Source organism: Rhinatrema bivittatum, chromosome 9 (genome assembly GCF_901001135.1).
Source record: "Rhinatrema bivittatum chromosome 9, aRhiBiv1.1, whole genome shotgun sequence".
Taxonomy (NCBI): Eukaryota; Metazoa; Chordata; class Amphibia; order Gymnophiona; family Rhinatrematidae; genus Rhinatrema; species Rhinatrema bivittatum.
Genome location: NC_042623.1, coordinates 19,361,893 through 19,385,485, shown reverse-complemented (window position 1 = coordinate 19,385,485; position 23,593 = coordinate 19,361,893). Strand labels below are relative to the sequence as shown.

The 23,593-nt window shown below is 51.0% G+C and overlaps 1 protein-coding gene across 1 annotated transcript in view; it reads left to right on the top strand.

Moving 5' to 3' along the window:
• Nucleotides 1–14,063, top strand: part of PODXL (podocalyxin like) — a 98,610-nt gene extending 84,547 nt beyond the window's left edge. The window contains exons 5-8 of the mRNA XM_029616200.1: nucleotides 1,310–1,466; nucleotides 8,468–8,529; nucleotides 9,337–9,504; nucleotides 13,808–14,063. Of these exons, the coding sequence (XP_029472060.1) occupies nucleotides 1,310–1,466; nucleotides 8,468–8,529; nucleotides 9,337–9,504; nucleotides 13,808–14,005 (585 nt within the window). The 3' untranslated portion in view covers nucleotides 14,006–14,063. The remainder of the gene's footprint in view (nucleotides 1–1,309; nucleotides 1,467–8,467; nucleotides 8,530–9,336; nucleotides 9,505–13,807) is intronic.
• Nucleotides 14,064–23,593: the final 9,530 nt, after the last annotated feature.

Below are 23,593 nucleotides of genomic sequence, written 5' to 3'. Positions count from 1 at the left end.
GGATAAGGCTGGGGGAAACCCAGACTGCCCTGCGGGTGCCAGGAGGAGAGGGGCAGGGAGAGGTGGCCGACTCCTGCTTTTTTTCCACCGCTCTGGGGAGCGGCGATAGCCCACACGACAAACCGATATGACGGCCGGCCTTCCCGAAGGGGACACACAGCCCCTGCATCACCAAGAAGTGGAGCGGCCGTGGGGCTATTGGGTATTGCTAAGCCAAGAAGAGGTAGAGGCTCTGGCTTGGGACTGGGCCCCTCCGTTTCTCGCTGGTTGGGAGGATGGGCCGGGGAGAACACGAGCACCTGGCGGCTGGATTTCTAATCAGGTGGGGGTAGGCACCTGCCGAAGGGTAGTGTGGTGAAAGCGGTGCTGCCCCTTCCGCCCCCGTGGCCCTCTATCCCAGGAATCGCTCGTCCCTCCCCCTGAAAGCCAGCCTTTGGAGCCCCTCCGGAGCCGCCCCCTGCTCCTGTGTAAGGGGACAGGTTTGATCGGGTGCCCCCCGCTCGTGCCGCGTGCGGCCTGGGCGAGAGGGCTGAGGGGATGGAGGAGGCGGCACCCCTATCGCCACGGCCCATCTTTGGAGGAGGCCTCAGCCCCTTGCCTCCCTAGGGGCACGTGGAAGGGAGCAGTTTTGGGCGAGGAGCTGTTGCGCTCCAGTCTCTCCTTCTCCTCGCGTTCGGTAAGGGCGCCGCCAGGGCGGGACGTGCAGGGGTCCGGCAGCCAGAAAGCGGTCCCTCTGGATGGGTGTCCCAGTCTTTATCCCCAGCTGCCTGTCATCATCGGAGGGGGGTGGGTGGCTAAAGGGGATGACGTGTCTGGTGCATCTACCTATTAAACTCTGGGCAAAAGCTGAAGGTCGGATCCCAGCGCGCTCAGCTTTTCATCCTTTCACGACAGAGAAACGAAGGCCCAGTTCTGATCAGGTAACAATAACTGTTCAGCCTCCCTTTAAAGACAGAAGTGCTCTATAAGAACAGGAGCATTGTTACACTGCTTCCTATCTACAAGAACGTTTAGTGATAACAACGGGCTCTCTTACCCGCCCACAGTAATTCCTTCTACGGTATTTGTTTCAGAAGTCTTATTCTGTTACAAACAAAAGCCTCTTCTAACAAACACATTGGGGTTGGCTCCCATCCCATTCGTTTCAAAGGTAGCCCTCGGATTCGTGACTATACTCTTAGTAAAATGGAGAGGCCACGAGAACAGCAAAGAGCACACACCGTGTGGCTGCATCCAGTCGATGGGTACATGCTACAGTTTTATTTGTTTTGGGATTTTTTTTTAAATATGTGTCTTGGTGTTATTTCAGGACCATTCGCTTCAGGTGGTGGAGAAGGGTTTGCCGGAGATGCTGTGCCTGAAAGTGAAGTCTACGTTCACGCCAAGCACAGATCAATGCACCGTGCGTCTGGGCTACAGCGAGGACCCTGCCAAGAAACTGGCTATCCTGGGAGTCTCGGTGGAATGTAAGCATCATCCGCATGGCCCCTCACCCCCTTCTGCGGGATCTGCTGGGCAGGAAAATGCAGGGTCTCGTTCACTAACGGGCGGATTTTCAAAGCCCTGCTCGCGTAAATCCGGGCGGATTTACGCGAGCAGGGCCCTGGCACGCCGGTGCACCTATTTTGCATAGGCCGTCGGCGCGCGCAGAGCCCTGGGACGCGCGTAAGTCCCGGGGTTTTTAGAAGTGGGCATGTCGGGGGCGGGGCCGAACGACGCAGCGTTTTGGGGGCGGGACACGGCGTTTCGGGGGCAGGCCCGGGGGCATGGTTTCGGCCTGGGGCGTTCCGGGGGCGTGGCCGCGCCCTCCGGAACCGCCCCCGGGTCAGGTCTCGGCGCGCCAGCAGCCTGCTGGCGCGCGTGGATTTACGTCTCCCTCTGGGAGGCGTAAATCCATGGATAAAGGTAGGGGGGGGGGGTTTAGATAGGGCCGGGGGGGGTGGGTTAGGTAGGGGAAGGGAGGGGAAGGTGAGGGGAGGGAGAAAGAAAGTTCCCTCCGAGGCCGCTCCGATTTCGGAGCGGCCTCGGAGGGAACGGAGGCAGGCTGCGCGGCTCGGCGCGCGCCGGCTGCCCAAAATCGGCAGCCTTGCGCGCGCCGATCCAGGATTTTATAAGATACGTGCGTATCTTATAAAATCCAGCGTACTTTTGTTTGTGCCTGCTGCGCAAACAAAAGTACGCGATCGCGCTTTTTAAAAAAAATCTACCCCTAAGCATTTTTCCCATAGACGCACTCAGAATGGGGGAAAGAGCCTCGGTGACTCAGGCCTTTAATCAGAGCCGTAGCCAAGCAAATCGGCAGCTATGGCCACGTGAAAAACTGCACCCTCACCCTGTACTCAACACCATGAGTCTTTTTCTTTTTCTTGGTTTACACACACAACAGTATTTGTATTTATAATCTGTAGTGGGCAAGTGTGATCCTGGTGCCAAAGGTGTAACCCTTATATCTGGAAATATAATAAGGGGGTCCTAGAACACCAATGCACTTCTTATTCTAATAGAGGGAGAAGGTGAACTACAGACCTCGACACAGAAACTAAGCCCTAGCAAAATCCTTCACCCCTAACGCACAGATCACAGACAAATCCTCACCAAATACAGAACAGGAAGGTGCAGACAAAAACTGAACCGAAACCCCCGAGTAGCACAGCTGGGAGCTTTTGAGTTCTGGTCACCCTGAGACTCCTCGTGTGGATGGGGGAAGACCCCCAGCATTCTCCCCACTCCCCCCTCCCAGGACTGACCTTAGCACGTTACCTTCCTCAGGTTACACCCCATCTTCCTCAGGCCGAACCCTCAGCAACTTACCCTCAGCCCTGGGGCTGAAGTAAGTTGCGCGCACCGAGCCGACTGCCGGCGCGCGATCCCCCGCACAGCGGCAAATGGTCGCTGTGCCGGGAGCCTCTGACCCCGCCCCCGTCCCATCCCTATAATAAAGCCCCGGGACTTACCCGCGTCCCGGGGCTTTACACGCGTCGCTGGTCCTTTTGAAGACAGGCCCGGCGCGAGTAACCCTTTGAAAATCCGGCCCAATGCGTTTTACTTACCTGTGTAGAAAATTGCACTATTAAAAGTATCACCAAGCGAGGCGCTGGGGCTTTGTAGACAGACCTGAATACGAATAAAGTGACCAGTAAATCAATCGTACATTTGTAAACTCCATCCTTTTTATTTTCCGTATTCCAAAATGTTGAACGAAAAGCAGGTGCGTTCATACCTCAGTGCTGATCAGCTCCCAGCTGACAGAAACACAATTCAGTCTCACTGACCGAGGAAAGGCGTACCCAGCGCACGCTCCAAAAACATTCCCAAAATATCTTCCTGTGTCCTTTTTCTTTTTATGTGCGACTTCAATATAAACCTTTGTGGTTTAGATCAACTAGAAATGTCAGGTGTCCTACCGATAATGTATCTTGTGGGGAGTTTTGTGTTTTTATTTTTTTTTAATCCCCCCAAATGATATAATGTGTATTAATATCCTGCACCCTCTCAGGTCTCTCCAGAGACCCCCCAGCAAGGGACCCTCGTTTCACCCCCCCCAGGGGGGTTAAATTGATAACCAGTTATTTGGCAACAGACCTGTCGATCTTGAAGCTTGATGGCAGAATTCCCCCTTGTTCGAATACTCCGCACCGTCTTCATCTTCTCGGCGAGGCGCCTTCGCGGAGTCACTGCACACAGTGCTAACAAAATAATTAAGATCCCCCCCCCCTCTCTTTCAGTTCCCCTCTCCCAGGGCGCTGGTAGGAACCGGGTTGAGAAGTCAAGTAAAAAAAAAAAATTGCGGGGGAAGCTGAGGTTGGTAAATGTCTGGGAAATGATCTGCTCATCCGCCCAAAGTGATAGAGAACCCGAGAGGAAGAATTTCAACTGGGCAGGCTTGGAGGGGGGCCAGCTGGTTCTTTCCTGCCGCCACGTTCCACGATGCGCTCGTTCCTGGCAAGCTGCCCCAGGTGGGGAGAGGCTTCTCAGGCTGAAAGGTCCATGTTCGAATCGCTGGGCTGAACACCGCGTGACTGCGCGGTTACACCGAACAGAGCCGCGCGGCCTACAGTCGAGCTTGCTATCCCGTTCCCTAACCTGGATGTGATCCGCAGGGGCAGCTCTTACATGTAAAAAGTAATTAGTTGCGTAGCGAACACCTTCCACACGAATGGAAACCAACCGTTTACTGGTGCTTTAAGCCCGCGCTTCCAACGCCGCGCCGTCTTCAGCCCCGGCTCCTCCACGTAAATCCCTTTTTGAAAACCGGCTCTGCGCCTGTGTGCAGAGAGTATGCGTGGAAAACAATTTTCTGTGCATTTCTACGTGCATGGTAAGTGGGCACTCCCGCTTTCGATTTTTGAAAGCGTGCGTGCAAATCCACACTGTGCAAAGTTACGCTTGCTCAAGAGCACGTGTGCAACTTTGTGTGCCGCGCCAGGTTATGCGTACACCAGCAAAATCTTTAAAGCGGATGTGTGTGAAAATTTGGGCTAAAGGCTGCGAGTAAAAAGTACCAGCCGACTGTAGCCCTCTGCGGTCCGTCTAAAATCACCCTCCCTGTGGAAACACAGTCCATGAAAGATACTTCCCCCGGAGAGCATCTTATAAACTCCGCCCTCCTGCTGCACTGCCTCCTCGCCCAGGGTATGTGGAAACGCTGATGCCGTTAGTAAATGGCACTTTGCAGCCGCCCTTAAGTGTGTTAATATGTAAAAGTGGGAGACTCTTAAGTGGTTAAACCTCTCAGAATTCAGAGGTAAAGCCCAAAGCTGAGACAAGGGTCCTTGGAAGAATTTAACTGCATAAAGCAGAGCGGTCAGTTCGGATCGCATCAGCCTTTGTATTAACTCACTCCTGGGGGGGATTCTGTGCACAAGAACTTAAAATTCTGCAAAATTTCACACACTTTATATTGGGCAGGGGTCAGGAACCTTTTTGGCTGAGAGAGCCATAAACGCCACATATTTTAAAATGTAATTCCATGAGAGCCATACAATATGTTTAAAACTAAATACAAGTAAATGTGTGCATTTTATGTAAGATCACACTTTTAAAGTACAATAAGTCTCTGAAAATATTACACCAGGCCTTAAGACACCAATACATCTCCTATTAGGAAAACGGACCAAGTCAGGCTGCTATAGAGTCCTACACAGAAACTACACGCCAGCAGAAAACCTCACCTGAATCACGTGCTGTCCCTCACCTAACATAGAATAAAGAGACCAAAACGCATAACAAGAAGCATGCAGACAAAAACTGAATTGGAAACTGCAACAAGCCAGAGTCTCTGTATGCAGTGTAACAAAGGAAAAAAGAAACATCACACATCCTTATAAAACAAATCAAGAAATATAAAATCATCAGCAGTAAAACTGTACTAACAAAAAGAACATATTTCGAAACAGCTGATGAGTGGAATATCCAATAATTAAAAACTCATATAAAACATTTCCAGATACCAACAAAATATTTCAAAATAGCAGACACAAAGATCCAGTAATGAAAAATAATAAGGATACAAAAATTTTTTTGCTCTGCATACCTGGGAACGTTTGATATCCAGGTGTCCTGAGATTGTTCTGAATTAGCAGGAGGTGGGGTGGTTTGCTTGGAACTTTCTCCTCTCTGTCACATACCAGCGCTCTCTCTCACACTGGCTCTCAATGACACACCTATACACACATGCTCTCAGTCACTCACATATACAAATGTTTTTTCTCTCTCACTTATATAGGCTCTTAATTACACATTTACACACATGCTGTCTATCTTTTCACGCTTACACACACACAGGCTTTCAATCACATAAATACATGCTGTCTTTTTCTCTCACACACAGACTCTCATTCACATGCTTACAAACATGTCCTCTCTTTCTCTCATTTACACACAGGCTCTCAATCACATACTCACATGCTCCCTCACCTAAATCAGCTCTCAATCACACACAGACACACATGGTCTCTCTCTCTCATTTAAACACAGGCTCTCAATCACATACTCACATGCTCCATCACCTAAACCAGCTGTCAATCAGACACAGACACACATGATCTCTCTCTTACTTATACACACAGGCTCTTAATCATACATACACATGATCTCTCTCACACACAAAGGATCTCAATCATACACACATACTCTTTCAAACAAACAGGTTTTCAATTACAAACTTACACATACAGGTTCCCAATGGTAAACTTACATTCATGCTCTCTCTCTCTCTCACAGGCAGGATCTCAATCACAGACATACTCTCTTTCACATATACAGGCTCTCAATCATTCACATACATGCAATCTCTCACTCACACACACAGGATCTCAAACACACATGCTTGCTCGCTCATTCACTCTCTCTCCCCCCCCCCCCCCCCCGGGAACTCGCGGCAGCAGCAGCCACCTCCCAACGCTAACCTCCTTCATTTTCAGCCCTCGCGGAGGCGAAGGCGGAGTCCCATCGGCCGCGGTTGAAGATTTTCATTTTCCTCCGAGCCGCGCTGCAGTCTTCTTCCCGCGCAGGCACCCGATGCTCTCCACTTCCTCTTCCGGGCCGCGGGAAGAAGAGAGCACCGGCGTGCTCTCTTCTTCCCGCGGGCCCGGAAGAGGAAGTGGAGAGCATCGGGTGCCTGCGCGGGAAGACCCGCGCAGGCACCCGATGACTCCAGCGCTGGCACCCGGCTGACACCCGATGACTCCCGCGCAGGCACCCGGATGATTCCAGTCGGCGTGCTCTCTTCTCCTCCCCCCCGCGGCCCGGAAGAGGAAGTGGTGAGCATCGGGTGCCTGCGCGGAAGAAGAGACCACGCTAGTGTGGTCTCTTCTTCCCTCGCAGGCACCCGATGCTCTCCACTTCCTCTTCCGGGCCGCGGGGGGGGGGGGGGAGGAGAAGAGAGCACGCCGGTGCCGCTGACTCCAGCTGTCCTGCCGCGTTCCGCCCGGGCTGACAGCATTTTAAGCCCGGGCGGCGGAGGACCGGGGAGCAGCTGGGTCAGCGGGGAACCGCGAAGTATGGCGACACGTGTCTGCGAGCCAGATGCAGCCCTCAAAAGAGCCATATCTGGCTCGCGAGCCATGGGTTCCCGACCCCTGGGTCAGAGCATCACAATATACATGACAGTCTTTAACTCATTAATTTAAAATGTAATGCAGAAAAAAGTTATTACTTAAAGCTGCAGAGTTTTAAATATTTTGAGCAGAATTTCCCTAGAAGTTCACTGTAAGAGGGTCCCTGCCACCCTCTCCCCTTACTACCCTGGGCCCGTCTCCTTTCACTTTGCCCTCTCAGGCCCCAACTCCTCCAACCTGCCAGTATCTCTCCCCTCCTCTTCTAGGCTCAATCCCTTCCACTCCCACTGGTCGGTCACAAGGTCCGCTCATTCAGATCTTTCTAGAGAGTAAATGCTCTGATCTGGGCCTGAGCGGGATCCAATGTGTTTGCTAAGAAAGAAACCCAGGGCCGGTGCAAGAGTATTTGACTCCCTAGGCGAACCTTCGTTTATGACTCCCCCCCAAACGAAGCACAATGCAGATAAAAGGCCAGAAGTGCAACTGGAAAATTAAAAACCCAGTATCATCCTTGCAGATATTCCATGTAAAAGGAGCCACGCTGTGCCCCCTGGACGTGGCCCTTTTTAAAACTGTGGGCGCTGCTGATTTGTTTTCCACCTGCTCTTCTGGTTTGTACTGATTCCCGTTTTAATGACCCAGGGAACAAAGTCGAGCAGAAAGTTTATCTGGGGGGGGGGTGTGGGGGGGCGTTCCTGGAGGCAGGCTGAGGACCACCATCCCCGGCTGGGAACCACTCCACACCCCTTGGTGCTGCAGCTTTCGGAGCAGCTGCTTAGTGGTCGTTTAGATGTCCTCTCTCAGCTGAAGGTGTGGCGGCTTATCCTGTTTTGTGTGTGTATTCTCCCTATTTCTGATTCATTAATTTATTTATGTATTCCTTTTAAAAAGTTCATATTCTGCAGCTCCCAGCAACACCGAGTTCGGTGCGGGTTTCAGTCAAAGTTAAACATTCATAAAATTATTATTATGATCAGGGGTTTTTGTTTTTTGTTTGTTTTTTTACAGGGGGTAGTTTTTTTCCCCCACCTGCTAGATTTGCCCTGCATTCCCTCTCAAAAAAAAAAAGGTCCATGTACCCTGCCCGTGAGTGGCGCCACCTTTCCTGCCAGACGGAAAGCTCCCACGGTCATTATTATTATTCTAAGCGTGGGGAGCAGAGGGACACGGGGGATGGGCCGCGGCGTTAGGGCCATTCGGGCATTCGCGCGAAGCCAGGGCAGCTCCGTCTGAAAATTTGCGGAGCCGCCGCCTGCCCTCGGGAAAGCTGCGCTGCTGGATTTCCCGGCTCCGATTACCGGTGGCCATGCCACGTGGATCTTGCGTTAAGAGTGTAGGAGCCGCGATGGGCTGGGGGGGTCACCCAACCGAGGCTGAGTCCCCACCTCTTTCTCTTCTCTTTCCCTCAGCTCATTCAGCGGCCAATGAAATATACGAAATGCTGGCAGGCAAAACGGAGAAATTAAAAGAGGTGAGCGTTTGCTTTCTCTCCAGCTGGGGCTGCGCTAATGTGCGCACTGCGAAAGGAAGGCGAGATCCAAGCAGCGGCACAGCTGAGGCGATGGCCCCAGACCACTCCATTTGCATGTAAGGCTCACACAGGTACCAGGGGCTGAGATGCATCTATTTCCTTATTTATATTCCGCTTTTCGGCACTTGAAAGCGGATTGCATTCAGGTACTGTAGTAGAGAGGTCCGGTGGGTTATCTGGGACATACAGATGTCAGGGTGAGAAAAACCGAGGTGGTCGCATCAGCTGCCCTGACATGGCGGCTGTTTATTCTAACGGAAAACACAGCTGCAATAGTTAACTTTGAGACTTTATTAGGGAAAGACAGAGACAAAGGGAATAGGGAGAGGGAACAGAACAAAGCACAAGGTCATAGTTTTGTTCTGGGGGGCAACAGGTCCATACAACTGTACAATCACCCATCCACCCCAAAGTTCCAGTACTGTGTACAAGCTTTTATATCTTTCATACTGACCAATCAGAACCTACTCAGAGTGTTGATTCTAGATAAGTGCAGTCCATTTCATTTGAGAATGTATTAGACCAATCAGCTAATGGGTCTGGGGTGTTGGCTGGCTGCATGCCAGCACGTAGCAGAGTCCTTTGCATTCTGTGTCTAACACTGGTATACAGGAATACAGCACTAAGAGGTGTCAGAAATATAGGGCATACCTACATAGCATTCGTCTGAAAGTGAAACCACTGCCCTGCATCACAGGTCTGATTTTACTGTGTCCGTGAAACTCTCTCATTCTGCTTCATCTCTAGTTTGGATTTTCTGCCGTTAACTATCCCAGCCACAAAGAGCGAAGCGGTAACGAGGACTGGCTCAGCATGCCGCTGATAATCACCATCGTCTGCATGGCGGTCTCCCTGCTGCTCATTGCTGCTATTTATGGCTGGTGGCATCAGCGGCATTCGACCAGAAAAGATCAGGTAAGGGACTCTGTGAGCGCCGCCCCCTGATGGAATCCCAGGGGTAAAAGAATCACTACGTGCCTCCCCCCTCCCCCACCCGATGGAATCTGAGAAAGCAAATTGGTTTTTGCTGCCCCCGACGGAATCCCAGGGTTAGCGAATCGGCACGTGCCACTCCCCGGCGGAATCCCAGGGTAAGCGAATCGGCCCGTGCCACTCCCCGGCGGAATCCCAGGGTTAGTGAATCGGCCCGTGCCACTCCCCGGCGGAATCCCAGGGTTAGCGAGTCGGCCCATGCCACTCCCCGGCGGAATCCCAGGTTAAGCGAATCAGCACGTGCCACTCCCCGGCGGAATCCCAGGGTAAGCGAATCGGCACGTGCCACTCCCCGGCGGAATCCCAAGGTTAGCGAATCGGCACGTGCCACTCCCCGGCGGAATCCCAGGGTAAGCGAATCGGCACGTGCCACTCCCCGGCGGAATCCCAAGGTTAGCGAATCGGCACGTGCCACTCCCCGGCGGAATCCCAGGGTTAGTGAATCGGCCCGTGCCACTCCCCGGCGGAATCCCAGGGTTAGCGAATCGGCACGTGCCACTCCCCGGCGGAATCCCAGGGTTAGCGAATCGGCACGTGCCACTCCCCGGCGGAATCCCAGGGTTAGCGAGTCGGCCCGTGCCACTTCCCGGCGGAATCCCAGGGTAAGCGAATCGGCACGTGCCACTCCCCGGCGGAATCCCAAGGTTAGCGAATCGGCACGTGCCACTCCCCGGCGGAATCCCAGGGTTAGCGAATCGGCACGTGCCACTCCCCGGCGGAATCCCAGGGTAAGCGAATCGGCACGTGCCACTCCCCGGCGGAATCCCAGGGTTAGCGAATCGGCACGTGCCACTCCCCGGCAGAATCCCAGGGTTAGCGAATCGGCACGTGCCACTCCCCGGCGGAATCCCAGGGTTAGCGAATCGGCACGTGCCACTCCCCGGCAGAATCCCAGGGTTAGCGAATCGGCACGTGCCACTCCCCGGCGGAATCCCAGGGTTAGCGAATCGGCACGTGCCACTCCCCGGCAGAATCCCAGGGTTAGCGAGTCGGCCCGTGCCACTCCCCGGCGGAATCCCAGGGTAAGCGAATCGGCACGTACCACTCCCCGGCGGAATCCCAGGGTTAGCGAATCGGCACGTGCCACTCCCCGGCAGAATCCCAGGGTTAGCGAATCGGCACGTGCCACTCCCCGGCGGAATCCCAGGGTTAGCGAATCGGCACGTGCCACTCCCCGGCAGAATCCCAGGGTTAGCGAATCGGCACGTGCCACTCCCCGGCGGAATCCCATGGTTAGCGAATCGGCTGCCATCTCTGCGTGCAAAAGGGTGAAAGCAAGACTGGACGTCGGGGCTCTAGAGCCAGCTGCTCACTGGACTGGGTGGTGTCCTCTTTGAAAACTAAAATACAGATCCCTTTAAGTTTAAAGCTCTCCAGTGGGTCACATATTACATGGAGACCGAGCAGGGGCAAAAGACAAGTGTAGTCAGTGAGGAAGAGATGAAAGTTTGCCGGTATCTGGTGCGGTCACAGAGTGTTGCCCAGCTTCAGACAGGCAGCGAGGGGAACGGCAGAGGGATGGGCTGGCTTGGTCCCTGCTAAATAAAGGAAGCACAGCCATTTCTTTGGGCCGGACCGAAACTTTAGTTCTGAAACCCCCAAAGGATTTGTGAAACCGGCCCAGATTGGGGGTTAACCAGGCGCCGTGCCTGGTTTCATTGCAGTGCGCCAGAGCACCACACGGGGGCGCACTGAGCACATGGCTGGGCCGAGAGAGGCCGAGTCCCCCCTGTTGAAAGAGAAACGCAGGCAGCAGATGAAGGAAAGCAAAGAGGAGCCAGCGTTCTGGGAAACCCGGGACCGCCAGAGCTGTCGCTCGCAGCGCGCCGCGTGACGCAGCTGGCGCATAGGGAGGTGCATCCGTAGGCACGTTGGTGGCATCGAGAGCTTCCGCTCGCCCCTTTGGGCTCGAGGGGTGGTGGCGATCTGCCGGGGGGGGGGTCACCCAGGGGAGCGGGCCGGGCCGGGCTTCATCGCTCGGGGGGCTCGCTCTGGCCACGGTGCCATGTTGCTGGCAGACTGTTTCCGGGCCCTGGTGTTTCCCCCGGATTGGGTTGTGCCGGAGGTCGCTCCGCAGAAAGCAAAAGGGTCATCCTGTATTCCCTTCCCCCCTTCCCTTGTTTTTTTTTTTTTTCTCCTCACTTTAGGGGACCAATTTTCAACGTCATGCATTTTTTTGTGCAAAATCTGCGAGCACTTTTCAGAGCGAACGTGCGAGGCCCACTTTCACGCCGAAAATTCTACCCGAAATATGCAGCTGCTTTGCCGGTGGGGGGGGGGGGGGGGGGGGGGGGAGTTTTTCCATGCAAAATGCAAGCGGCGGGAGCAGCTCTTTGAACTACACGTGGTCCTTTTAGGCACTTACAGCTTGGGCAATGTTTTTTTTAAAAGCCCAGGTAAATTGCTTTTGGAAATTGGCCTCCCCAGACACAAGGATAAACCTCTGTCGTCCAGGCCCCGTGAAATTAGCCGTGGCCATTACTGCGTTGCAATGAAATGACCGCTCGTGCGAGCGGCCCAAGAGAACTTGGCTGAAGCCGCCCAGTGCTTTTCACGGACGAAAGACTGCGGCGGAGGCTCCTCGTGCACTGCGCTGGTAATTCCCGGGCACTCCCCGGGGGGTGAAACGTAGGTGCGGGCGGGGCTGTCCTGGTGCTCGATTTGTTTCGCGCCACAGAGGCCACCGGCAAACCACTGACATCTGTGGGGCAGGCCAGAGCTGGCACTGCCCACAGTGACGCAGGCGCCGGCGGGGTCCGCTGGGGGCAGCTGCAGCTCTGCAACAGGGTGAAACTGGGATTTGTAGGCCTCGCTGGCTTTCTCAGCTCTAAACTGCCATAATCCCAAAAGATTTTCGGGAGGGTCCAACACAAAACTAAAATGCCAGAGTGGGGTGGGCAGAACAGTCCTCACCGGCTGGGAAGCTGCCGTCTGAGTGCACCACGCAGTGGCCCAGACCTGCACCAGCGGGCGCTGGTATTCACCCCGTCAGTTAAGGATTGCCTTTGCTGTGCTATTAGACTTCAGCGTGTGGTAATAAAGGTCAGCAAACGAGCTGCAGACGGGACCTTTTAACTGGACCAACTCGGTACATCTGTGACTGGGCTTTGAAGGCTGCGCTTCAGTGACTTGACGAAGGGAACAGGTCTCACCTATAGCTCGTTTACTGTATCCAGTAGGAATGCTATGGCCAACTGGAGGGCGGTGCATTTTAAAACGCTTACAGGCCGATCTGATACAGCGCGCTTTAAAAAAAAAAAAAAAAAAAGTGTGCCGGCAGTCAGGTGAGGAACAGGGAGGCTCGATTAACGAGTGTCCGTTTTCCTAACCCGCTGACAGCCGACCTCTCCCGGGCGCCCGCTGCCGAGGAGGCGCTAGGGGGCGCACATTTGAGCGCCTCCTTTTCAGCGCGACCCCTCAATTTAAATATCTGATCGCGCGCCCGGGAGAGGTGGCCGGGCGCGCGTTAGGAAAGCAGACGCTCAACACCGGGCGCCCGTTTTCCGCTCGACTTTATTGGATCGGCCTGTTTCCCTGCACGTACCCAGATCAATCCAGGCAGCTGGGTTTTGCCTCCCATCCTGCAGAGGGAGACAGAGAAATTTTGACTGACTCTGCCCCTTAACCCGAGGTGCCACCCGCAGTCTGCCAGTATTTCTCTGACTCCAGCAGATGGTGGAGGTGCAAAATCCTGCAGCCTGAGACTTAAAAAAAACAAAACAACAGAAGGTAGAAAAGTACAGCAAAAAAATGATCAGAACAACTTTACAAATTACCTCGCGCGGCAGAGGATACGGTTTTCATGTTCTTTCTGACATCATAGCCAGCATGGACCAATCAGGACTGGCGGGTGTATGAGGTAATTCCTGACTCTCTTGCTAACTTGGCCACTTCCTTGAGTTTGCAAGGGAACGGCCTTGAAGAGTACAGCAAATAATAACCTAACAACATATGACACGTTTCAGGGTGATACTGTTGGCTGGGTGCAGTGCCCAGGAGTTGTGGGTTTCTCCTAAGCTGGTGGTACAAGGATCCCTGAGGGACCATTAGTGAGACTTCCACGTGCAACCCTGTGGCCCCCTGATGGGAGGCAGCTTTCTTTCCGGCCCAAACCTTGCACCCACCCATAGCTGCCACGATCACCTTGACGTCCCGATGTAAAGCGCCTACAGCCTTGATAATGGGTTTATCTCACAGGTTTCCCCTTTTAAATCCCCCCTTGCAGCAACGTCTCACGGAGGAGCTGCAGACGGTGGAGAACGGCTACCACGACAACCCCACGCTCGACGTGATGGAGACCTCCCCGGAGATGCAGGAGAAGAAGGCGGTGGGCCTGAACGGGGAGCTGGGGGACAGCTGGATCGTGCCCATGGACCATCTCGGCAAAGAGGACCTGGAGGAAGAGGAAGATACACACTTATAAAAAAAAAAAAACCTTAGGCGAGAACGGAAGAGGAAAGCAGACCGAGCGCCCTCGGAAACGCCACCACGGGCCGCCTCTTCTCCTGGAAAAAAAAACCACTGCGCGGCGGTCGGAAGGGCATCCAGCACGACCCCCTGCGTTTTTATCTGCGGCCCGCAAAACCCCATCTGACTAAGATTCTCCGCATTTTCTCCCTGCCCGTGCTGGAGGTTTTATATTACTTTTCTTCAAAAGCTGTCGTTAGTGCCTTCGTTTTGGGTTCAGATAAAGGTGAGACCGGAGGGGGGGGGGGGGGGGGGGGTGGTGGTGGTGGGGTGGGGTGGGTGGGCAGTGTGCTGAGACCCTCAGGTTCCCAAAAGGTTTCTTCCGAGTTTTAAAGAGGCAGGGGCCTGGCACAGCGTGGAAGAGGTGAGAGCCCTTGCGGTGTCGGAGGGGAGGGGGGTCTGGCAGTTCTGAACGGGGGGGGGGTTTGTTTTGCCCTGGTGCGGCTGCTGAAATGGAGAGGATCCAAGAGCTTAGATATATCTCTGAGTATCTGCGGCGCTGTTCTGCCTCTACCTGCAGCTGTAAATGAGATTTCGCTGTCTGTCGTAACTGTGCAATACAGTGTGTGTGTATATATATATATATATCTTCACAATCTATTAATAGGTGGGGGTCACTGTAATTGATGTCAGTTATTAGCAGCCTCTGGGTGTGACTAGGAATGAAAACCACATCATGGGAGGTAATGAAAGGGCAAGCTCCCGTCTTCATCCACCCTCTCTCTCTTGAATTGCCCCTTCCTGTCCTCGCTAAGCTTTTTGGAGGGCAGGATCATCAGAATGATAAATGGAGGGACAAAGGTGGTGCAATTACCCAGGGTCGAAAACAGAAAAAAAGTTAAAGGTGGGTGGGATGGGGTGGGCGAGTCTCATTATGATCCTATAACATAATAGATCTGAAGCTAAAGATCTAAATCACAGAACATGTCCATAGCCGTGGTTTAAGTCATGTGATAGGAGGCGATGTCCTTTTGTGGATTACAAACTGGTTAAAAGACAGGAAACAGAGAGTAGGATTAAATGGGCAAGTTTCTCAGTGGGAAAGGGTAAACAGTGGAGTGCCTCAGGGATCTGTACTTGGACCGGTGCTTTTAATATATTTATAAATGATCTGGAAAGGAATACGGCGAGTGAGGTTATCAAATTTGCAGATGACACAAAATTGTTCAGAGTAGTTAAATCACAAGCAGACTGTGATACATTACAGGAGGACCTTGCAAGACTGGAAGATTGGGCATCCAAATGGCAGATGAAATTTAATGTGGACAAGTGCAAGGTGTTGCATATAGGGAAAAATAACCCTTGCTGTAGTTACACGATGTTAGGTTCCATATTAGGAGCTACCTCCCAGGAAAAAGATCTAGGCATCATAGTGGATAATACTTTAAAATCGTCGGCTCAGTGTGCTGCAGCAGTCAAAAAAGCAAACAGAATGATAGGAATTATTAGGAAGGGAATGGTTAATAAAACAGAAAATGTCATAATGCCTCTATATCGCTCCATGGTGAGACCGCACCTTGAATACTGTGTACAATTCTGGTCTCCGCATCTCATAAAAGATATAATTGCGATGGAGAAGGTACAGAGAAGGGCAACCAAAATGATAAAGGGGATGGAACAGCTCCCCTATGAGGAAAAGCTGAAGAGGTTAGGGCTGTTCAGCTTGGAGAAGAGACGGCTGAGGGGGGGGATACGATAGACCAGTATCAGTGATTGGTAATCGAAGATCATGGCTGTCTGCCGGCTCCCTTCAGTTCAGGTATCTTTGGTGTGTTCCAGCGTCTAAGTGCAATCTGGAAGAGGTCGAGTAACATGGCATTCCCTGTCATCTTAGCTGTGAGAGACTGTAGGAAGCTCAAGAGCAGAATTAAGAAAGTTACCGTAAATATTTCTTAGATTGTATCCTTCAGCGGACGAGAAGGGGCCTTGTTGGAGTCCTGCACAGCCTCGCGTCATCTGCTGAGCTGTTGAACAGGAACACGTGGTCTCGCAGGTGTGACCGCTGCCAGAAATGGAAGGGGCTTCTCTCCTGTGGGCATGAATGGGCCCCTCCTCAGTCTGTGCCTTCTCCACGTGGGCTTGGTTGCCCCAAGCAAAAATCCAGGTTGAGTGCGGGCCAATAGGAGCGGGTAGAAAGAGACTCCATCGCTTTATAGGGATTTTGCTGCAGATTGCTCGTGGCCACTCACAGACTGCCCAGGAATCTGCTGAGAATTGTGCAGCAATTTCCTCTCTCTCTCTCTCTCTCTCTCTCTCTCTCTCTATGTATGTATATATATATATATATATATAGACACACTTATGGTATGCAGTGGGATAGAGCAGAACTGGATCGGCCCGCCCTGATAATTAGAAACCAGTTGGCAACAGCCTGCACCAGTCTCTGGTCATAATAGACCTTATCAATTGCATTCTCAATTTGGTTTCTGGATTTTTTATTTTACCATCTCCACCTTACGAAGAACTCAATTATTTTGTGAAACCAGCAAGGGTTCCCATCCATCTAGGGCCTCGCTCAGCGACCTAACAGGTTCGGCCTGTTCGGTTGCATACGTAGAACCGTATTTCTATCCATTAGCGTTCAGCAGAAATGGATCTGTCCAGGGGCCAGCTGTGCTCTCCCAGCTCGGGACACGGCGTGCAGGTGAGTGTGGAGATAGTGGGAGCACGCAAACAGAGGTCACAGGCCGGGGATGGGCCTGAAACTCAAACTATCTTAGGATAACTTTGAGCAGCGGGAGGAGGACCAGAGACGGTTTTATCCAGTAAGAGGCCAGTTACATGTCCTTTTGGCTGTCCAGACGCTGGACACGTCCCGGCTGGATGCTGGCTTTCCGTCTCAGCCACGGACCAGGGTAACTCTTTAAGTCTGGGATAGGGAACGCAGTTGCTGCACTTCCAAAAAAAACAAAAAACAGCTCAGGAGTTAATAGGATTCCAGCTCTGCTTTGTTTGGGGGGTTTTTTTTTTTTTTTCCTTAATGTAGATATTTTTAAATATTTTCTGCTGTCAGAAAAAAAAATGAAGAGCACTGCTTCATACTCCACGTGCTTCCCCTTCCCTCGCTGTTTGCTGAAGGAAAGAGTTTGAAAAATAGCCAAACCAATATATATATATATATTTTTAAATGGAAATAATTACTGCTGTCCATGTGGAAATATCTTAAGTCCACTTTATGTACTTGTGCACTGAATATAATGTATGTTTGGATTTTTTTTTTGTCCCCTAATCGTCAGGAAGTGCGTGTGTAGAGAGTTGCTGTAAACACCCCTCCCCCGACATTATAACCTGCCGACCTGGTAGAAGACTTTTCCTGGTTTGTCAATGAGAACAAAAGCAAGAAAGCTTATATATATTTTAAGTGTTGTAGGAATGCAGTGGTGCCGTTCAGCGGGCCTCGTTTTCCCAGATTCGGATCTGTGCTGGGGGATGGGGGGTCAGCCTGTAACCTGTGTATTCCTCCAGTGGGCGCCGCGTTCGTTTGGCACATGGGGGGGGGGGGCTCCTGTCCACAGTGGGGGAGGGGGGCAGTTTGCCTCGAGTTCACTTCCCTGCTAGAACCGCCTGAAACTTTACTGCCGTAGTTGCCTAAATTGTGCAGCAGGGCGTTCTCTCTCTCTCTCTCTCTATACATATATTTCATGTAGCCATAACAGATTTGTTTACAGACTTGTAAAATGCTGAAGGAATCGCTGCACGGTGCACGGTGGCGGGTCGCACCACTGCCACCCCTGTTGCCCCGGCTTGCAGAACCAGCCTGCCTCCGGCCCCAGGCGCCACTTCCCTGTCAGGAACCTGGACGCGCGAGAGGCGGAGGGATACGGACGCCTCGGCAGCCACTGCCCAACCTGCTAACAGGGTGAAAACGCCCCCCCCCCCAGGAGCTTCTCTCCCCCCCCCCCCATGGGAGGACGGGAAGGGACAGTTGGGTGGCACGTGGCTGGATTTTTGGGAATCCATACGCACCCATCTCCCAGCACCCTTACCTGGAGGTAGGGGGGGGGGGAGTGCTTTTAAGAGTTGGATAATGCTGCAAAAGAAACGAGCAGAAGTTGGTACTGTTTAACCTGCAATAACGTCAAACATTGTCGCCGGCTTTTGCCCGGTGTTCTCTCTGCGCGGTTATCTAATTAGGAACGCAGGAACGGCTGCATTCTTTTCCTCTTCAGATTGGATGCGCTGTTGCACCACAGCATCGGGGGTGTGTGCTGTGCCCTGGCTACACCGTGGCAATAAGAAATGACCCGTCCCCCCTGTATGGATATAGGATTTAATTGTTGTCTGGAAAAGCAATGCCATCGCTTAATGGAACCTTTTTTTTTGGGGTGGGGATAGTGATAGGGAACACTGTTTAAAACATTTGTATAAAAATGCTGTGTTTAACATTTGGAGTCTGTTCATGTGCCATTATAGGTAGCCTTCAAGAGCTGGTCTCAAGCCACCACAGAATTTTACAGTTCTCTCGCCCCTCACACAAGTTTTCAAATGCCCGACGAAAGCGTTGAGCGTTGGCTTGCGTTTCTTTTCCAGCCGCTCCGTGTAAAGCTCCATAAGAGATCCGTCTGCTTTATCCAAGGGCTCTTGCAGATCATCCTCCCGTCTCCACCGAAGCCCTGTAGAGACTGTTATGTCACAAATCATTTTTCAATTGTCAGGACCAAAAAAAAAAAAAAAAGTTTGTTAGGATAAAAATAACCCAGAAATAATTAGCCTCTGTTACATTGCTAATCCAATAAACTTAATAATCCGTGTCCAGGCTACGTCACTAAAAGCCTGCAGAGGATTTGATGTTAATCAGCAGGCGCTGGACTTCGGAGAATTCACAAGGCAGGAAAGTCTGAATTTGCCAAGCAGATGCTGCTTTTTTTTTTTTACAGTGCTGGGGATATGCACTGCTTCTAGAGGTTGCATTCAAGCACTTTTGCTTATAAATTTCTTAGCAAAACCCACATTTCGTGGATTAATGTTAATCTTTACAGTCATGATTTATCTTTGTTTAAAAAAAAGAACACAAAAACCTACATTGGGCCTAGTAAAAGTCTGCTAGGCGAGGCATCCTATTAACTAACTCTACCCATTAGCAAAGATGCTATTTTTTATTTTAAAACATTTGCTAAACCGCTGAAATTTTGCAGGGCCCATTCCTTGCTGCCGAACTCCAGAAGGCGACTTTGTGCTGCCCTTCGGAGTGGGCCAAGCTAGAAAGAGCCCTGCAGAGTTTTCGGTTTACTGATTCCAACTTGTTTTAATCTTTCATTAGCAAGCATAGCACAAGGAAGCTGCATCCTAACCACCAGCCCAAGACACGTTCACTTGCCCATGTTTTCCCATCATCAATGACCTGCTGCTTTCCAGAGACGGCTCAATTTCACCAATTCAATAAAAAAAACCCTTCCTTAAGCGTTTTGATTCTGTATAGATTAAAAATGACCTCTTCATTTTCTCTTTCCCACATAAGCAGTCCCTAGGTGGATGCGAGCTCGCTCCTTTAGGTGCTGCCTGTGGACCACTCTGCAGGACCAGCAACAGGTTATGACAAGGCTAGTTAGGGGAGGATTGGCCGTTGGCTCTATTTTTACTGCCACACAGATCCCGCCCTGGTTTTTTTTCTCCATTGCTTGCATGGAGACGTAGCTCGCTTTATATGAAGGAAGCCAGACCTGCACGTCTGTACATGCAGCACGTGGTAAAAACCAGCCAGGATTACACCCAGCTGTCCATGAAGAAGAGAGCCAGTTGGCATCATGCATGATTGTAATACTGCATAACTAGAGCGGAAGGTAAATGTACAGTATAATGACCCTAGCTGTGCACTAGGACACTTGACCGGCTCTCTCCGGGTCTTCCAAGCAGAGCTCCCAGCGAGGGCCACAATCAGGCCTGGTTTTCTAGATATCCACAGTGAACATTCGGTAGGTATAAGTCGCATACATAGGCTCGAAGAACAGGGCTAATTTGCACAGCGTGGTTATCCTCAAAACTGGACCTGTTGCAAGCAACCTTACAGAGAGAGCCTTTGATAGGTCTGGCAAGAGGCAGCTCTCGGGCGGTTTCCTTTTGCGAGAGAGGGGTCTAATTCCTTAATGGTTTTATGTTACAGGGACAGGAGTCTGACACACTGGAATCCAATGAGAAACTGGATTATAGCGATACTGTAATGTGAGCTCTTAAACTTTCCTACAGATTATATTTTGAAAACATTGTATGCTGTCAATAAACTTTTCGTTTTGTGTATCCGGCGCCCTTCCTTTTGACAGAGAATGTGCAGAATATTTCAGGGCTGAGGAAAAACCTGGTCAGCTCTATCATCATCATGCTCCCCAGTTTTTCAGTCAGGCAGGGCTTGGAATTGTCTCTGTATTAATAAAGATTCAGATTCATTTGTTGGCACGACCATTTGACACCTGCTGCCAAACTATTACGCAGAATGATCAAAATAAAAAGGGGGAAAAAAATGACAAAACAGTAAATTTGCATTACAGAAAAGTAGAAGGCCCGGCTTTTGGTTCTGGTACAGAGCTGACAGTCCCAGGGGAAGAGTTATTAATTCCGTCACACCTTCAGGTTGCCCTGACACACAAGAGCCACATCATAAGTAGAAGCACGTTGCAGCAGGGTAGGATATAGTGTGATGCATTTTATTTAGATAACAGAGAAACATTCAGAGATAAAAACAAACAGATGCTCCTAGTGTAGCAGAGCAGAGCATTCTAGCAACTGGACAGCAGCTGTTTCTGATACATGTACTGGAGGCAGTACATGTATCAGGCTTCCCAAACCTGCCCTGGACACGTATAAATAATCCATTTTGCTGAGCCTTCAATGCATGCAGATTAATGTCACGCAGAGTCAGGATACCCCAAAAATCCGACAGGCTGCGGGAGGGACACCACCACCACCACGCTAGGCTTGAGAAGCCCTGCCCTAGGCTGACCCTGCTCCTGCAGGAGCATTCACGCTTTCTGGGTGGCAGGGACCGTCAGATACCTGCTGTGATAGCGATGGTGATAGCTGGTGGCCCGTCGGAGCTGCCAGGGAGAGAGCAGAAACTATGGAAGGAGAGCAGCCGCCTATGATAGATCGCCAATGAGAACCAGATGGAAGCTTATGAATCAAGCCATAAGGATGAGGATAAAAATGGAAAAGCACATTTCTGATACACGAAGCCACATAAGCAATACATTTCCATAAATTTCAAGAAGTAGCCCTCGACCAATTAGGATGAATAACTTGAAAATGTTACTTCAAAGGGGACGATGCGTTGACCTGCATGGATTCCTTGCAGGTCACAGGGCAAAACTGCGAATGCCCAATGACCTGGACTGGCAGCACATACTGCAATAATTACCTGGATCCTGCATCGAGACAAAGGAGCAGAATTTTGAATCGACTTGAGGAGGCACGAGCTCCAGCTCTGCCGCCAAACCCCTCGGACACAGGCACACAGCACCGCATCCTTTGTGGTCATGAAACGTTCTGTAATCCAGGAGGAGAAAACTACCCACGACACATTCGTTTCAGTGACACCGATCTCACAGATTGCACTCCTGGCATGTCCATAGCCGTAGTAAGAAAAACAAATGGGCATTTGACTTCCCTGTGTACATTAAATTACATACAACATAACTTTACACGTATACAGTACTTGCTCGTGTTACCCTTCCATATATTCACAGAGGAATACTTGTGTATTTAATCAAACTAATGACAGGGAAATCATAAAACTAATATTTCATATGGTGAGGCAGAACCAACAAGCGTGCAAAACAAAACCCTGGATTTCTCTAATAAAACTGGCAAGAGTTTAAAGGCATTCATCATTAAAAAAAAAGGAAAAGCTTCACGCGCTGAAGGCTGTAACCGTTCAGCACATCTGGAGGCCAAAGTTCAAAAAAGCTTATCTGGGTACAGTTATAGCCCACTACCAACAGGATACCTTTCACAGTATTTATTCTCTTATCGTTTGGCCACAAAGTCTAAAGAAAGCATCCACTGGTGTTACCCGACGGCATTTCATGAACCGAACCAATCCATGTTAAAAAAAAAAACAAAAAAACGTACATTCAGGCACCAGTGATAGTTGTATGCTGCCGCCAGATGTACGTTGCTTTATTGTATATAACAAGAGACAATCCCTGCTCCTTGAAGCTTGTCAAGATAGACAGACGAGAGACAAGACAAAAAAAAAAAAGGTAGCCAGGAGTGGGAAACTAAAGCAAGCGAGTTTTAGGGGAGCTTAACTGAGTAAGGGGTAAGGAATGAGGAGACCCCCTTAGGAGTCTGTACGAGAAGCGGCGCATGTGATACATGCCTGAGTCACACTCATCAGCATCCCCTGCAAGCTCAATACACTTCTCGGCAATGCTAATCATGTCACTAATATCTTTAACCAGGATAGCTCTTGGCACTTAGAAATTGTATTTTTTTTTTTTTTTTTTTAATGACTGCAGAGACCGGCAGAGTGATGAATACTGACATCATGCGCATAATTTGCCAGCAAACGTCAGTAAAAAAAAAAAAAACAAAACCTCAGATGGGAATAATGAATTGATCATCCCCAGCTAGGCCTGCATTAAGTGCTCGTGAAATAAATAGATGCCCTCCGATTCACCGCTGCCCGACACTTTACAGGGTCTTCCGCTCGCTCGCCTCTTTCCCCGTGTTCGGACAGATGCGCCAGCCTTATTTCTGCCCCAGACAAACTGACAGAACAGCATTTGGTGTGGAATGATCATGGCTGGGTCCTTTTTAGTTTCACTTTGTCTACTTAAGCCACCATGCAGCTGTAAAATTTCATTCTAATATTTAGGGGAAAAAAGGAATAGAAAACTGCACCTGAAAACCCCTAACTTTCAGTGAAGGCACTAATTACTGTTTTCTTGAATGGAAAAAAAAAAAAAAAGAGGGCAGACTGGATAACAGCCTAGTCCAACATTTCTCATAAGCTGCCACCAAGCTTTTCTCCTGCCTCCATGGAGGAAGAAATAGGCTATAAAGTGAACTGAGTACTGAAAGGAAAAATTAGTCAATGCAGCCCACAGGAAGAACTGGGAGCGGCCCCGTGAGCACCTGTCACGGTCTGGCAGGCTGCAGTCATGGAGCACCCTTGCAGAATTGACTCAGGACTGGAGATGGTGGTCTCCCCTCTCCTGCAGGCTGAGCCCTTGGGTTCTGGGGGCTGGTAGGACTTTCCCTTCTAGCGAACATCATGGCTGGCGCTGCATTCAAGCACAGGCTGGAAGCTGGATAAAGGCTGGGAGGGTAGGTATATGGGCACAGGCTGAGGCTAGAACTAGGTACAGACTGGGCTGGAGCTGAGGACCAGGCCTGGATCACAGGCAAGGGCAAGGCCTGGGAAAGCATACAAGGGACTGGACTGGGCAGAGCGATACAAGGACAGGGCTGGACAAGAAACAGGAAACAAGAAGGCCCAAACAGGGTGCAAAGCTGGCCATGCAAACCTAGTAGATCTGCAAGGGAAGACAGGTAGGCCCAGAAGGCTACTGAGCAACGCAGGAGAGCCTAGAAGGCCGCATAATATGGC